Source organism: Anolis carolinensis, chromosome 1 (assembly GCF_035594765.1).
Source record: "Anolis carolinensis isolate JA03-04 chromosome 1, rAnoCar3.1.pri, whole genome shotgun sequence".
NCBI classification, from domain to species: Eukaryota; Metazoa; Chordata; class Lepidosauria; order Squamata; family Dactyloidae; genus Anolis; species Anolis carolinensis.
In genome coordinates this window covers 241664568-241682109 of record NC_085841.1, presented here as the reverse complement: position 1 = coordinate 241682109, position 17542 = coordinate 241664568, and the positions used below count along the sequence as shown (strand labels likewise).

Sequence of the window (17542 nt, the reverse complement as noted above, 5' to 3'; positions counted from 1 at the left end):
CTAAAAAAAAACCCCATTTGCAATGTGTTCATTCTATATTTATTTGCTTGTACTGGGCAAAAGAACCTGATGCAGCACTTGGTTTTCTCTCTTCTTTTCTGTTCAGATTACAAGAAGAGACACTCTCCATCATGCCTCGGCTCTTTGAGTGTTCCAATCAGACAGGGACCTTCCTTGCCACGGAGATAACAAATTTTACTCAAGATGACTTGGAAGAAGATGATGTATTCTTACTGGATGCGTGGGACCAGGTGGGTTTGGGCAGAGGAGGGAGAAAGAAGATAACCTTTCTTCTATTCAGTCCCTGGGAATATTGCCCTGAGATCATTTTTATTGCACTGGGATAATTTTTATTGCCATGATGTAATTTGAAAACTGTTTACTTCTGATTCATTCACCCATTTCATATAAATTCTGAAATTATCTGTGTTGGTCATAGATTAAAACTTGTCCTCCTCCTCTTGTTGTTTGTCTGATCATTCTGGATTTTCCTTCCCCTAGTATCCATTCTAGATTTCTGTCCAGATTTCCTATTGAAATGATCAATTGGATTCCTCCCTCTCTCCACAATATTAAGACAACTAGTATGTGGATGTAGAAGCTTCCCTTGCAGATTTCTAAGTAGTCTATTGTCCTTGCAGATTAAAAAATATCAATTGCATTGGACATTGGAAGCCCTCGATGGCACAGCCAGTTAAACCGCTGAGCTGCTGAACTAGCTGACCAAAAGGTTGGCAGTTCAAATTTAGAGAGCAGGGTGAGCTCCCACTGTTAGCCCCAGATTCTGCAACCCAGCAGTTCAAAAACATACAAATATGAGTACCACTTCTGTGGGAAGGTAACAGCACTCCATGCAGTCATGCCAGCCACATGACCTTGGCAGTGTCTACGGACAACACCGACTCTTCGACTTAGAAATGGAGATGAGCCCCAATCCTCAGAGTTGAACACGACTAGACTTAATGTCAGGGGGAAACCTTTACCTTAACCTTTACTATTCATTGCATTGGTGTAGAAGGAAATGGTATTCATATGTTTAAGAGAAATACGGATAAATGGATTTGTTGCCATTCAACACGATGGATTGTTAAAAGAGTCCTAGCAAGCCTTATTATTCCTTCAGAAGATCTCTTGCTGATAAAAGAGAAAAACTGGATATGCACGGCGAAAGGGCTGCTGCAGGAGCAGTTTTTGGATCGTCACATACTGAAATCTGGGAAAGGAGCAAAGTTGTTGAAGGACTGCACTGCCATCAAAAACAAATGAAAAGAACTACTGTATACCACAATGCTATATATGCCAACTCAAAAAAAGTCCCATCAAGTTCGGTGGGGTTTGTTCCCCAAATAAGCAGTACTTCTTAGATTCCCCCAGCCCCATAAATGTTTGAAGAGTGTAGGTAAAGGTCTATTTTAAGCTCATACTGCAGAAAACTTTTAAGTATTTGTATGGATATTTCAAGCTTGAATTACTCTGAAGATTCAAATGTGGCTTCTATTTGTAAGGGTTGTTTTTCTTGTAGGTTTTCCTCTGGATTGGCAAAGATGCAAATGAGGCCGAGAAGGAGGCTGCTGCTGTCACTGCCCAAGAGTACCTACGGACTCACCCCGTAAGCCGCGACCTCGATACTCCCATTGTGATCGTGAAGCAAGGCTACGAACCTCCTACATTCACTGGTTGGTTCCTAGCCTGGGATCCTCTCAAATGGACAGTAAGTAACACAACTTGTCAAGCCTAGCAAAAGGCAGATTAAGACAGGCTGAGACCTTGTAGAGCTAGTTTGGTATAGTGGTTTGAACTCTGGACTAGGATTCTGTGGGATCAGGGTTTGAATCCCTGATCAGCCATGGAGAGCCACTGGGTGACCTTCACTCACTAAGCCTCAGAGGAAGGCAACTGCAAGCTGCCTTTAAACAAATTTTGCCACGAAAACCTTGCGATAGGGTTGTCATAAATCCAAAATGTCTTGCAGTCACACAAAAACAATGGTGTCTCATCACCTACTGTTGGAATGTAGGTCCCAACAGCATGAGGCAGCATAACTGGTTGTAAGTAATGCTGAAGGCTGTAGTTCAACAATTTCTTTAAATTTTATTTCATTTTACAGAAAAACACACATCCAATAAAGCAAAAACATACTAGACACCTGCCTTGCAAACCACCGATAATATATAAACACTAACACTAAATACAAACAGTAGTTGGTGACAGAGTAGTTTGTCAGTGTTTAGACTCCAACGATATTTAAGCGAGACATATGATCCCGTCCATGCCTGCTGGATCACATTTTAGAGGCTCAAAGCATTATACAAATACATTTATGAGTCTATTGTGTTTTAGAAATATATTTCTTATATAGAAAGGCCTTCATATGCTGAGGTTCTGCAGTCTAGCTTTTTTAGCTCTTGTATACATCTGGCACTTTGTGATTACACCATGCAAAAGAGACATAGTGTAAACTACTTTCATGTGATGCAAAGGCATTCACTTGGAAAGAAATGAGTAGAAATATTACTCTTTCCCTACCTGTCCTTCCGTGTTTCTTGCTATCACATTTTGCTGGAAATAGGATGCATTGTCAATCTGAACAGAATATTAGTCAACTGTTCTACACAGTTAAGGCCATTACATTCAGGAAAACCTGTTTGTAATTTGGCTAAAGGCTTCATGGAATGTTTTCTTATTCTCGAGTATTCAATATGTTTTGAATACTTTGATTTGTTATCAGTTTGGGTGATGCTGTAGTTCCTTTGTTGTCTTCATACAGGACAAGAAAAGCTATGAAGATCTGAAGGCTGAACTGGCTGATGATAACAGTCTTGAGCAGCTCACTTCTGTAAGTATTGCTTTACTGAAGAGTCAGATATAGGATAGGGAGCAAAGAGAAAGAAAGGGAGCTTTAGCATCTTTGTACAGCTGTCTAAAGCAGCTAAATACATAGATATGTGTAACGAAATGTCTAGTTATAATGTAGAGTTTTAAATATGTTTGTTGATGTTGAGACTTAACTTACATTATAGGGCTGGCGTGTGAGCAGCCATTTTGTGATTCTCAGGGAGCAGCAGCACCAGGAGAGGAGCTATTTTGTATAAGAGCAACCTGATTGGTTGTATGCAAACGAGCAGGTGCCAAGATTTGAAATATGAGTCAAGGATGACAGTTGAAGAAAAAAAAGAAAAACCCAACTGAACATTCTATGGAAGTTGAAGTCAGTTAGTAAGTGAGGGAGTTAGCTGGAGAGTCATGATAGTTTGTTAGTAAGAGTCAGGACATTAATGAAAGGTGGTTAGAGAAGTAGTCAGAAGAATAAGTTTAAAATAACTTATGATGTTGGGACTTAACTTACATTATAGGGCTGGCATGTGAGCAGCCATTTTGTGGTTCTCAGGGAGCAGCAGCACCAGGAGAGGAGCTATTTTGCATAAGAGTGACCTGATTGGTTGTATGCAAATGAGCAGGTGCCAAGATTTGAAATATGAGAGAGTCAAGGATGGCAGTTGAAGAAAAAAAGAAAAACCCAACTGAACATTCTATGGGAGTTGAAGTCAGTTAGTAAGTGAGGGAGTTAGCGGAAGAGTCATGATATCCTGTTTCCCCTAAAATAAGACATCCCCAGAAAATAAGACCTAGTAGAGGTTTTGCTGAATTGCTAAATATAAGGCCTCCCCCAAAAGTAAGACCTAGCAAAGGTTTTGTTTGGAAGCATGCCCACCAAACAGAACACCAGAGCATGCAGGATCAGTAAATGTACGTACCATAAAGTGTTGTACATGGAAATATTGGTAGTAACAAGAAATTCTTGATAGGATTCACAGTTTGTCTGGTTATGCTGGTTTGTGATGACAACTACTGTACAGTATATAATACATGTTCATTTTTTTGTTCAACAATAAATGTGAATTCTTCTTCATGGAAAAATAAGACATCCCCTGAAAATAAGACCTAGAGCATCTTTGGGAGCAAAAATTAATATAAGACCCTGTCTTATTTTCGGGGAAATACGGTAGTTTGTTAGTAAGAGTCAGGGATGACGTTAATAAAAGGTGGTTAGAGAAGTAGTCAGAAGAATAAGTTAAAAATAATCAAAAATCTGTATTTACGTAGTAATATCGCATTCCTTTTTATGAAGAAAAAGATTGGAGAGTTGTAATGAAACGTTATTTCTTAACGACTAAGCATTTATACCTTTGTGACCATTACGCTTTTACCATAAGAACATTATAAATAAACGAAGTTACTGTTACTCTTTAAATAAAAAACTCTTTCTCAGTATCCTGAATATAATTCAAGAAGTCACAAAAGGTGGAAGAAAGCTTAAACAGTCATTTACTTCTTTGGTGGTATGTTCGCATAAGCGGATAACCTGACCTCTTCCTGACTGTTTTACATTTTGATGAGATAATTAAGTAAAAAGACTTTTCTATTACGCAACACGTTGGTAGTACCTCACAGATTTAAATGTTGGCAGGGGAGGAATAGCTAACAAAAGACTCCCTTGCCTGAAGGTTTCTGTAGGCATCACTGAGGAGAAAGTGTGCGTCTCAATATGTAATTTTGGGTGGCTGGCATAGTGGTCACACAAGCAGCTGAAAACCAGTTAACAGTAGGGTTTAGTTCATGGGTGGACAACTTCCAAATGATGATCTTTTGCCCTACAAAGCATACACCCTCGAAACCTCTGGAGCAGGAAATTTTTCTTTAGATATAATTTTGCACAACAACCCCTCCCCTTTTGTTTTAAGAGTGAAATGGCCATTTCGGGGAGGGGGGGGACAGCAGTGACTGGTTAGTCCGTTTCAATTTTTAATTTTTTAAAAGGTTTAAAACAGGGTAAGGGAGAGCATAAAACTGAATGTCCTAGAGGTCTTTTGGAAATACGGTATCATAGGAAAGAGGACTGAGGGACACATGGAGAACTCCTGATCCTAGTGAGTTGTTCTTCTCAAATACCTCCTAATAGTAAAAGATGTCCGAAGATACTTGAAATGAAAATGAGTGAGACAAGTTTTGGAGGGAGGGAGAGCTTCGGTTTCTTCCTGGCCTTGGAGCCCTCTCCAACCACCTTATCACACTGAGAAATTTCCCCATCAAAAGACACTTGAGAGATGAGAAAGGGAGGACGCAAGCAAAAAACAATTTTTTTGTTTTTTAAGAGCAGGGGAGAGAGGAGAAAGCTAAATCAAGTCAAAGAGGGCAGCAGCGCTAGTGATGAACCAGAGCAATGAGGAACATGTCCAGTTGGAGTGGTAAGCAGGCAAAAAGACTGGCCTTCTAGCTTAGTGGTTCTCAACCTGTGGGTCCCCAGGTATTTTGGCCTACAACTCCCAGAAATCCCAGCCAGTGTTAGGATTTCTGGGAGTTGGAGGCCAAAACATCTGGGGACCCACAGGTTGAGAACCACTGTTCTAGAAGCTGCTCCTCCTGAGGACATCAGGAGGCCATTTTCCTGCCTATCTGGAATGAGTTGGAGAAGCAACCCAAATCCAAAGAACCCCTTGTCTGCTGGGAAATTTCAAAGTTCATCTATATATATAAAAGAGTGATGGCATCAGGGCAGTGGACAAAACAACAAAACTACAGGCCCCTCAACCTCGAAATTTGACAACACAACCCATCATCCACGCCTCTAGGTTGATACAACAAAAAGAAAAGAAAAATAAAGTCCTAATTAGAGGGAGAGCAATAATTGTTTTTATCCAATTGCTGCCAGTTTAGAGGGCTAATCTCTGCCCACTTCGTTGCCTAGCAACCAAGGGACAGCTAGGTTTCAGTTAGGGGACAGGCAAATTTAGGCCTCACTTAGACTTCTTCCACAGATTATCTAATTTGCACTGGAATATATGGCAGTGTAGACTCAAGGTCCTTCCACACAGCTATATAACCCATTTATAATCTTATATTATCTGCTTTGCACTGGATTATCTTGACTCCACACTGCCATATAATCCACTTCAGTGTGCATTTTATACAAGTGTGAAGAAAGGGCCTCATATAATCCAGTTCTGAGCAGATAATATAAGATTAGAAATATACAGTAGACTCTCACTTATCCAACATAAACAGGCCGGCAGGATAAGTAAATATATTGGATAATAAGAAGGGATTCAGGAAAAGCTGATTAAACATCAAATTAGGTAATCGTTATACAAATTAAGCACCAAAACATCATATTATACAACAAATTTGACAGAAAAAGTAGTTCCATGCGCAGTAATGCTATGTAGTAATTACAGTAGAGTCTCGCTTATCCAACGTTCTGGATTATCCAACGCATTTTTGTAGTCAATGTTTTCAATATATCGTGATATTTTGGTGCTAAATTCATAAATACAGTAATTACTACATAGCATTACTGCGTATTGAACTACTTTTTCTGCCAAATTTGTTGTCTAACATGATGTTTTGGTGTTTCATTTGTAAAATCATAACCTAATTTGATATTTAATAGGCTTTTCCTTAACGCCTCCTTATTATCCAACATATTTGGTTATCCAACATTTTGCCAGCCCACTTATGTTGGATAAGTGAGACTCTACTGTACTGTATTTACAAATTTACCAGTAAAATATCACAATGAATTTGAAACACTGACTACAAAAACATTGATTATGAAAAGGCAGACTGTGTTGGATAATCCAGAACATTGTATAAGCGAATGTTGGATAAGTGAGATTCTACTTTGATATGAAATAATTTCTAGGATAGAATAATGCAGAACAATATAATCTCTAAAACCAGGACAGTAATAAATTCTTCCAGAAAGGAAGCTGAGAAGGCAGTGAAGCACTATGTATTACCAAAGTCATTATTATTACTATCATTACTATCCTTACTATTATTATTATTATTATTATTATTATTATTATTATTATTATTATTGTGTTGTGGTCAACCGTGAAAATGAATACAATCTGGCTCCAAGTATTCAAAAACACTAAAATCAGAATATAAAAAAATTAATGTGGTATAATAAAACAGAACAATACAATCTCTAAAATCAGAACACTAAATAAAGAACAACACTCTGAAAATAGGGGAATTCCACACAGAAAACAATCAGGGCCAGCTAACACCTCCCAACAAAGGATTCCCATCATCAAAGTCTGGCCAATCCTCTGTTTTCTCAGGGCCACAGACAGTAGAAGCATATAAAATATCGCAAACAACACCACTCTGAAAACAAGGTAATTCCAGACAGGAAACAATCAGGGCCAGCTAACACCTCCCAACAAACAAATCACTCAGGGAGGAAACAGCTAGGCTTTAAATCTGCAAGGCCATTACATCCTAATCATTTTTCCTAATTGCAGCATTCATACTTGCCTCCAACAGACAAAAAAAAACAAACAATCAGAAATATTGCATATTCACAACCTTTAGGAAATAATGTCCCCTGATGGCACAGCATGTTAAAGCGCTGAGCTGCTGAACTTCTGGACCGAAAGGCCGCAGGTTTGAATTGGGGGAACTGACAGAGCCCCCACTGTTAGCCCCAGCTTCTGCCAACCCAGAAGTTCAAAAACATGTAAATGTGAGTGCATCAATAGGTACTGCTCCGGTGGGAAGGTAACGCCGCTCCATGCAGTCATCCCACATGACCTTGGAGGAGTCTACGGACAACACTGGCTCTTCGGCTTAGAAATGGAGATGAGCACCAACCCCCAGAATCATACATGACTGGGCTTAATGTCAGAGGAAAACGTTTACCCTTTACCTTAACTACCACCAATTCCTCAATACTTTATTTCCCATACCACCATTCTTCGCCACAGCAACGCGTGGCCGGGCACAGCTAGTATTTTATAAACTGAATTACATTTTGTCATAATACTATCACAAGTTCAATATAGCTAGTTTTTATCCTACCATAAATGGTTAATAAGTATTTCACTTGCCAACATCTGGCTGTTTTGGATTATCAGCATTTGTTTTAGCACTATCTATATATATAAAATGATAAAGTTGTTTGCGCAGTGACTATAACAACAAAACTAAACATCCCAGAAATACGAAATTTGGCAACACAATGCAAAAGGCTTGCCTCCAGGTTACAACAACACAACCACACCACAAAACCACAATCCAGACCCACAAAACTCACAACAACGCATCATGCAATAGCAACACAACTAAACGCCCCAGAAATACAAAACTTGGCAACACAATGCAAAAGCCTTGCCTCCCAGTTGTAACAACACAACCACACCACAAAACCACACAGGACCCACAAAAGTCACAACAACACATCGTGACTATAACAACACAACTAAACGCCCCAGAAATACGAAACTTGGCAACACAACGCAAAAGCCTTCCCTCCAGGTTGTAACAACACAACCACACCACAAAACCACAATCCGGACCCATAAAACTCACAACAACGCATCGTGACTATAACAACACAACTAAACGCCCCAGAAATACGAAACTTGGCACACAACTAAACGCCCCAGAAATGTAAAACTTGACAACACAACGTAAAAGCCTTGCCTCCCGGTTGTAACAACACAACCACACCACAAAACCACAATCCGGACCCACAAAACTCACAACAATGCATCGTGACTATAACAACACAACTAAACGCCCCAGAAATACGAAACTTGGCACACAACTAAACACCCCAGAAATACAAAACTTGACAACACAACACAAAAGCCTTTTCTCCCGGTTATAACAACACAACTACACCACAAAACCACAATCCGGACCCACAAAACTCACAACAACGCATCATGACTATAACAACACAACTAAACGCCCCAGAAATACAAAACTTGGCAAAACAATGCAAAAGCATTCCCTCCCAGTTGTAACAACACAACCACACCACAAAACCACAATCCGGACCCACAAAACTCACAACAACGCATTGTGACTATAACAAATACAAAATTTTACAACACAACTCATCCACCTCCCCAATCCCTCCCCAATCCACACTTGGCCTCCAAAAAAACAATTACAATAATAACAATGACAACAACAACAACAATAAGAATCAACACCATCACAGGCAAGAAACAGCCAGGCACTGAGGCTGAGAGGCCAGTCAGTGCTACACTGGGCCTCCAAAAAACAATACAGTAGCATCTAACTTATCCAACCTTCATAATCACTACAACAACAATAATAATAAACACCTACACAGGCAAAACAAAAAAAGACTATTGTACCACAATAAAAATATAAACCGCACTCAGCAGAATCAGACATTACAACTAACAACAAACCAAAGACAACAGGGATCTCAAGCAATTATCAATCAACACAAAAATTGAAGAAGGTAACAGACTTCAAATACTACTACTAATGTGAGTATAAAGAAGGTGGAGGTCACAGCATCAATACAACCTAATGTAGACTGAACAACACCACCAGACTAAGCCACAGCAACGCGTGGCCGGGCACAGCTAGTATACTATAAATCCTCTACTTTTTGTATTATTATTGCTGTTTTAGTATTTTTTTCCCTGAATAAAAATTAAGTTTGATTTTTTTAAAAAAAGGTTTGTACCACAATAACTCTATATTTGATCGTCTTTACGGGTGCCGCAACACTCTTACAGTTCTTGTTACTGCCAAATCAAACCATTATTCCCTGGTACATTCAGATTACTCTCACAAAATGACACCAAATCCAGGGTGCTTTCACTGGTCATTTATTACTTACTCGTCATGCTGCTCCCTAAAATATGCAACCTCTTAAAGTTTGCCAATTTAGAATACTTCAGCCAACAACATAAAATATAACCATTCACATTTCAATTTAAACCACCCTAATACATTCCAAGCATCTGAAGAGTTTTGAAGGTTTTCCCTTTCCTTATCTCTTTCAGGAAATCCTGGAAGCAAAAGAGGTTTTCACTGCCAACACTGCCTTTAGCAGTATGTCCTTGTCAACATACCCCTTGGAGAAACTGGTGAATATGTCGGCAGAGGAGCTCCCCAAAGATGTAAATCCCACCAGGAAAGAGGTGAGAGATTAAAGGAGGGCATTCAGAGTTCTCGTTTATAGGGACTTACCTTCTTATAAGAGCAGTGTGTAATATGTAAATGCAAATAAAAAAACCTCGTAAGACTATTGCTCATTAAACAAATGGCCTTGGGCAAGCCAATATGATGAAAACAAGCGAACTTAGAAATGTTTTGTCTGATCTATACAAAAATGATTTTAGACACCATGTGCAAGAAGTAAAGAACATTTCTAAGAGATATGGAAAATTATGCCCAAGTGAAGCCATTTCCTTTTAGTGCGGTGGTTCCCAACCTTTTTTTGACAAGAGACCACTTGACCAGGGACAACTTTGACCAGGGACCACTCTCCAACATTAGTACCAAAAGGGTTACGAATCCGTTTACGGTCAACTTTAGATTTGGTTTGGTTACTTGGGGTGCTGATTCAGAAAATTGCATTGGATACACCGCATCAACGCAAGATTCTGATACAGAACATATGCCATCTAGTAGTCACCATCTGCTCGCCCACAAAAAAACTATATTTAATGAATTAGAGCTGATGTAGTCTATCAAATCAATTTTCTGAATCAGCACCCCAAATAACCCCAGGAACAGGCCTAAAACTTTTTTTTGGCCGGGCTGTGTTGTTATCCATAGTGGTAACAGTGAGGCCGCGAACCATATTTTAGTTCTTGTGAACCACTGGTGGTCCATGAACCACAGGTTAGGAACTACTTCTATTGTCTCCCAGAAGTGATTGACAAGAATCTACTTCATTATGTTTCCTCACCATTATTCAATAATTCAAACCCATCTTCATCCTATGTGTAAAGTGTCCCTGATTATCTAAACCAGTGTTTCCTAAACTTTGCTCTTCCAAAAGTTTTGGAAGCTCCCAGAATCCCGGATCATTGGGCAAGGCAGCTGAGCTTTCTGGGAGTTGAAGATCAAAACACCTGGAAGACCAAGTTTGGGAACCATTGATTTAAACTGATCAGCCCTCCACATTTGCTGGACTACTGCAAAAGTGAAAAATTGTAAATAATAAAAAAAAATTAACCTGAAAGAAAACATTTCTAAGAATCTCCAGGCCCTCCCCTATGGCTCCATGGTCAACCTCTGCCAGCAGTTGACCAAGAACTGCACTGGTAGATCTGGGTTCCTGGAGAGGTGTTCTTTTCAGGAATATCTGGTTCCTCCAGAATGGCTCTATGGTCAACTTCCAGATCTGCAAAGTCAAACTGGATATGGAAGTCCTATTATTGTTCATTTTCATTATAATTACCTGGCAATTTACAGTGCATGTCAAGCCTCCAATCCTGTAGTTTGCACTGGTCTTGTCATTAGCACAATTTCTAGGATAGAGGCTGTATGCAGAAATCTGCACAATCCATACCACGAAATCCAGCCAATTCCAGGTACAGTAGAGTCTCACTTATCCAAGCTAAACAGGCCGGCAGAACCTTGGATAAGCGAATATCTTGGATAATAAGGAGGAATTAAGGAAAAGCCTATTAAACATCAAATTAGGTTGTTTTTACAAATTAAGCACCAAAACATCATGTTATACAACAAATTTGACAGAAAAGGTAGTTCAATACGCAGTAATGTTATGTTGAAATTACTGTATTTATGAATTTAGCACCAAAACATCACAATATATTGAAAACATTGACTACAAAAATGCCTTGGATAATCCAGAACCTTGGATAAGCGAGTCTTGGATAAGTGAGACTCTACTGTACTTGCTGAATCGGTGGTGGAAACATTTAGCCATCAAGAATGTAGGGGCAAAAGCTTACTAATATACAGAAGGATCTTCCAAAGGTTAGATGCAATTTAAGGATGCCATGTCTACAGATCTATATATTTAATCCCTCTCTATAGCCACATTCTTCAGTCCACAAATTGTTTTGGGATTGTTAAGAAATTTGAGTGCATGTTAAACATTCATAAACTTAAACTGTTTGTTTCAGAATATAGATTTGCAGAGTATTCCATTGTAGATTTCTTAAGGCAGTCTCTTATCTTTTCCCCAGGGAAAAAAGGAAAGTTACCATATTCACTGCAGCTGAACCCATTTATAACTGTAGATTTCCCCATCTCTTTCTTACCTTTCTTCTACCCATAGGACTATTTGTCAGAAGATGACTTCCTTGCTGTCTTTGGCATGTCTCGACATGAATATGCTGCTCTAGCTGTATGGAAGCAACAGTCTCTCAAGAAGGAAAAAGGACTCTTCTAAATTTAAACTTCTACTGTTAGGTAGATGCATATTTTTAATTTAATTAATTAGTGCTTGACAAACTGGAGCATCAACAGATTATCAAGCAAACTTCCTCACTGGGATTTTTGCAGGTGGTTATTTTAAAACACCCCTACAGATAATTTTATTCCAAGCAATCAGAGCAGATGGAAGAAAGTAGCCTTCAACCTGGGATAGGGAGCCTTTGGTCTTCCATGTTTTGAGCGATAATCTGCAATAAATCCTTAGCATTAGCTATGTTGACTGACTTATTTGAAAGTTCATAAACAGATGGAGGACTAAATATTTCCCTAGCATTTTATTGGCATTGTTCCTCTTCTCAATTTAATTTCTCCCCATGTATGACAATGCTTGTCAGCCAATACGAAGTTGTCTTACAGGAAATTATACTATTTCCCTTTGAACTCTTAACTGCATTTTGCCATGCAAAAAACTACTCTTTGAAACTTTGACAAGAAAGGTTTACATGGGTTACATTTGAGTGTGACTCCACTGTCCTGTATTATGTATGTTTGCCAACTAGATTTCAAGGACAGGTGACAGCTCCTTCACCCAGCTAAAATGGAACTAATGTGTTTAACTGCTGTTAAACTTTCATAAAATAATGTTCAGATGTAAAATTGCTTCTTTCCATGACAACTCCTTACATCAATGTAAAAGGAATGTATTTATAATCACCCTGAAAAATAAGACGAGGACTCCGTCTCAATTCAATTTAATTTAGAATGCAGGAAACTTGGATGTGTTTTGATATGCGATTGTGAAGTACTTGGGAACACAACACAACAAGCAGCTACTATTACCATCGCCTCTCAAGCTTTTACAACTGTGAGAAATAGTTGGTTGACTACTAACAGCAGTTCTTTAAAACAGCTGATCGAGGAAACATAATTTTCCTTATAAACCTATGGGGATGGACAAGGGAGAATACAGACACCTCCTAGCTCAAACATTTTTTCTTGTTAGTTTATTTTTTGCTTTCTGATGTTCATTCTAATTGGAGGGAAAACAAATTTGCCAACCAGAAGTATGGCTGGGGCATGTGATGTCAAATCTATCAACTAATATAATGTATGTACAGTAAATATGTCTTAAACTGTGCCTCCAGAAATGTTTGTACTCTTGAAAGGATTACTAGTAAATCCATGCATGTCAAAAGAACTACAAAAGCCACTAAGCTTTGAAATGTCACTCAAAATATAGAATTCATTTCTAAGATGCAGAAAACAAGTAAAATGACTTTTAAAAGCCATTATTATAGAGAAGAGTGACATAAACCGTGCTGTTAGAAAAGCAGAGTTAAGCTGTAAGTTTCTGCAAGTTTCTAGAAAGAAAGAAAAAACAGAAATTCAGTATTAATAAAGTGTTTTAATTTCTCTGAGGTTGATCTACACTTCATTTAAAGAGGAAGAAAATAGGCAGAATTGTAAAGAGTACATAGGTACAAGTCTGCTAAAACACAGAAAAGTGCTGCTTCATATTAAGTGTCAAGGGACACAAAGTAATTTCCAACATAAAAACCAAGGCATTCCCGTACAACTGCCATGACAAGGAATTTTAAAAACACCCCCTCCCAGTTTCCACATTTTAACTCATTAAAGCATAGAGGAGTAATGAAGTGGATTAATGCTAGATTAAAAGCATACAGCATAGGGTAAGTATCCCACACTTCCATTTTTAATTTAAAGGTAGTTGATTCCCATTTTAGATTGGTTAAAAAGTATAACAGTTGTTCCAGTCCAGAATGTTCAACTCCACATTGTACTAAGACTCTCACTGCAGACAACAGAACTTCCGTGAATTTCAAGTGGAAGATGGTTGTCTTTAATGCTAGATAACTAACCCACCCTCAAATTGACAGCTTTTAAAAACCAATTTAACATCTCAAAGACCCTGCATGAAGCAGGTGGCAGTGGCTGCTGATACTATCTAAGGAAACAAAAGGTCAAAGTGGACAAACTCAGAAGAATCTTTTCTGTTTTCCTCAAGTCTTTCCAAATATGTGTACTATGAAGTGCTAAAGATTCAGTTTCCAATTGTAAGGAAAAGAAAGCAAAACGAAAGTCTTTTGAGCCAAAATGATGCCCAACTCCCTAGTATCTGCAAGCTTAGATGTTCAGTTAGGTGCTGGTTCATGGCCAGGGAAAAAGCAAGTTTCATAAGGAAGTATCTTCACTGAAATGCAGATCCTTGGTTGTTTTTTGTTTTTTTTCTAGAGACCTACCAGAATTACTTTTTTAAATCTTTTATGTGCAAGGTTCGTTTTACTGGCCAGGGGAGGAGTTAATTGAGGGGTTTACTAATTTAGTGCAAACACACATATGGCTATTTTTCTTTATCAAAGTAATTATGCAAGAAAAGCAAAAATAAGGGAACAAGAGAAAAGCAAAATAAATATATGCACAAGCTCATAATGGACTCATGTTTAGCTGCTGCATTCCTTTGAAACCAAAAATAGCATCTTTGAGACCATGTCCCAAACTGTTTCATGCCACTCAGGTCTAAAAACAAACCCTTTCAAAACCCAATTCCCATTAACAAGAAACAGAATTCTAGATGCCAGCAGCTGCAGCTCAAATTCTCAAGAGGTTTTCAAATCATTTCCAAAGTGATGGTATGATAAAAAATTTGTGCACAATTATATACTTCAATGTTTGGTTTTTAAAGTAATCCTGAAAATATTTTATGAAGGGTAAACGCTTGCACAGCTTTAGCATTAAAATATGTTAAAGAACTATACAATATCAAAAACTGATTTAGTAAGTAGCAAAGAATTATAATTTCACAACAAGCCAACTTTCTACAGATACTGGACAGATTATGAAATGCAAACCAGGATGTAAATGAAAATGGCCATAACATGTCCCACAGGGTCCCTTCCTTGCCAGTGTATTTTGGTTTAGGGAGAAGATACCTATTTAGAGGGATGACAACAAATTGACTTGCTGCTTGATACAATCAGTCACAACTTCTTGCTAAATAAGAGTCATGCTGCCAAAGGGAGAAAGGTTTTTCTCATGTTGCATTCCCTGGATGAAGCAAATCAATCTTACACATATTAGTTTGGGTTAACATCACTTCCAGATACTCTATAATTTCTTAATTAAGACATAGTCCCAAAACTATTTTTGACTAAATAAATTACCTAATTTGCCTTCATCATCTTATAAGTATGGAGCAATAGATATTAACTAATGATTGCCATGCACTGGATACAGGCCCTTCCATTTACAGGCATAATCAAGATCTCAGAGAGAGGCTTCCACTAGAATAAAGGTGAGTGACTATAGCAGATTTTCCTGAAGCCCTCAATGCCGGTTCCCTTTCTGTATGAGGCCATGGGGAAGGAAATCTCTCTAAATCCAACCTTGAGTATGTGTGCATGCATGGGTGTATGTATCTGTGTGTGTGAATGGAAGGGAGAGATGAAGACGAGGAGTATCATATATTATAAGGTTCTCTTTTTCACTGAAAGAAAATTGATTTATTCCTTGCTAAAAAAAACAAAACAAACAAACTCAAGAGTGAAGTAACTTCAGTCATCAACAGTACAAAATCACAGCAGCAGAATACGGCATTTTATAGTTCAGGGAGTGAGACTTTCGAGAACTTTGCCTTGTTCAACACAACAGCTAAACATTGAAATAAAGTTATATTAGGCTACAATGCTACGCGTAGCAAGTGTCACTTAGAATGCATGACTGAGCAACCATCTCAGCTCCTCTTAAACATTTGAAATGACAGGGTTGAGTCAGAAGGAAACCAAGTTATTAGCAATTTCACTGCCACAAAAAGAAAAAGAAAAAAATGCAATTAACTTTCTGTAGTAAATCAGGGACGTTTGCAAACTGATTCTTGATTGCATGTTTCCTGTTTAGCCAAGATAAGCTTCCTTTTATCCAAATTAATCAAAACCTAATATTTCTGCCCAGAAATGTTTTTGCAAACAAGATGTAACGATATTTAGAAGCTTTGTGAGGAAAAATTGGATTTCATCTGATTGAACGGCTCTTATCAGAGGCAACTAGGACAAATCCAAATATATGTTAAGGTTTCATCTGTCAGCATATGATTCTTGTCCAATATGGTAAATTTGGGAACGCGATCTCCCTTCAAGCATGGGTGGTTTCTCAGGCCTGAAGGCTGATGCAAATACAAGGAGAAGCAGAACAGAACTGCTGTTGTTCGTGCTTCTCTTGCCTATTAGCGCTGGCTGGGCAATGCCCGACAAAGGGTCTGGCAAAGGCTAGATCTGAAAGCTTCCACTGTTAGCAGCCTTCCCCACTAACAGCCCAAATGGGAGAGTCTTAAGTGAGACACAGCAAACAGATACAGATCAACATACACACACACTCAGAGAAATAAAATTGTCCTGCAAATGGCAGTACATAAAAGAACGCAGTCAAAAAGAATAAAAACTTTCTGAATTTAAAATATATATATATGTGTGTGTGTATATATATATATATATAATATTATTATGAAACAAGGAAGAAAGTGAACTATAAAGATGGCATATGCAACAGGTTCCAGAGCACCAAGTTTCTTGGATCCTTTCAATCCTGGATTGTAAATAATGAGTGCCCAAATTCATCCGTTCACAATTTTAAGGAACACCACTTAGCTGCCTAGCTATAACCACTTTCCAGTGAACATTTTGGACACAAAATATGCCAGATTATAAACTATTGCTTATTTTGTTCATGTGTGTGAGAAAAAACTTTCCAAAATTGATCTTCTCCATTTTCCTGCAGTAGGTAAATGGGTGAACTTGCAGTCTCCTTTCATTCTATCCTTTGATGAGTTTCTGAAGGAGCTGTTGATCCACTATCTTGATTTACTTCCATTGGTGGCAAAATAATTTCTTGAATGTCATAACCAGAGGAAAAGGAAGAGAACTTTGGATAGAAGATATTTAACTGCATGGATGAAGTCAATGGTCCATTCCTCCAACTCCAAGGGATTTGTCTCAACGATGCCCTGAGTTCTTGAAGGTTTGTGGCTCCTGCACATCAGATACAAGTTCAGAATACTTTGCGCTTAGGAAACAACACTCTTTGCAGGGGCTGTCACACAAGGCGTATTCTTTTCCACTTCTAGCAACTCATCAAATATGTCCCTAGGGAAGAGGAGAGGTTCATATTAGTGTGGGGCTGCAAAGAAACATGGGAATTATGTCCAAGGGACTCACAAAGCAAAGCATGGCTTAGTCATCTTACATCTTTCTGATTTAAGGCTGGGAAACGGAAGCTCCTAGGATACACATAAGCAATTCTAGGCTGTTTCAGAGCTAGCCAGCAGGAAGACATTTTATGA

General features: G+C 38.4%; 2 protein-coding genes across 4 annotated transcripts in view; one reads left to right on the top strand and one right to left on the bottom strand.

The window, feature by feature from the left end:
• The window catches only part of vil1 (villin 1), a 65538-nt gene extending 51931 nt beyond the window's left edge, over nucleotides 1-13607 (top strand). For both annotated transcript variants that reach the window (XM_062967317.1, XM_062967316.1), the window contains exons 16-20: nucleotides 107-251; nucleotides 1523-1711; nucleotides 2768-2836; nucleotides 9840-9977; nucleotides 12092-13607. In XM_062967317.1, the coding sequence (XP_062823387.1) occupies nucleotides 107-251; nucleotides 1523-1711; nucleotides 2768-2836; nucleotides 9840-9977; nucleotides 12092-12205 (655 nt within the window). In that variant the 3' untranslated portion in view covers nucleotides 12206-13607. The remainder of the gene's footprint in view (nucleotides 1-106; nucleotides 252-1522; nucleotides 1712-2767; nucleotides 2837-9839; nucleotides 9978-12091) is intronic.
• The window catches only part of usp37 (ubiquitin specific peptidase 37), a 37883-nt gene continuing 33915 nt past the window's right edge, over nucleotides 13575-17542 (bottom strand). For both annotated transcript variants that reach the window (XM_008110217.3, XM_008110209.3), the window contains exon 24: nucleotides 13575-17345. In XM_008110217.3, coding sequence (XP_008108424.2) covers nucleotides 17267-17345 — 79 coding nt within the window. In that variant the 3' untranslated portion in view covers nucleotides 13575-17266. The remainder of the gene's footprint in view (nucleotides 17346-17542) is intronic.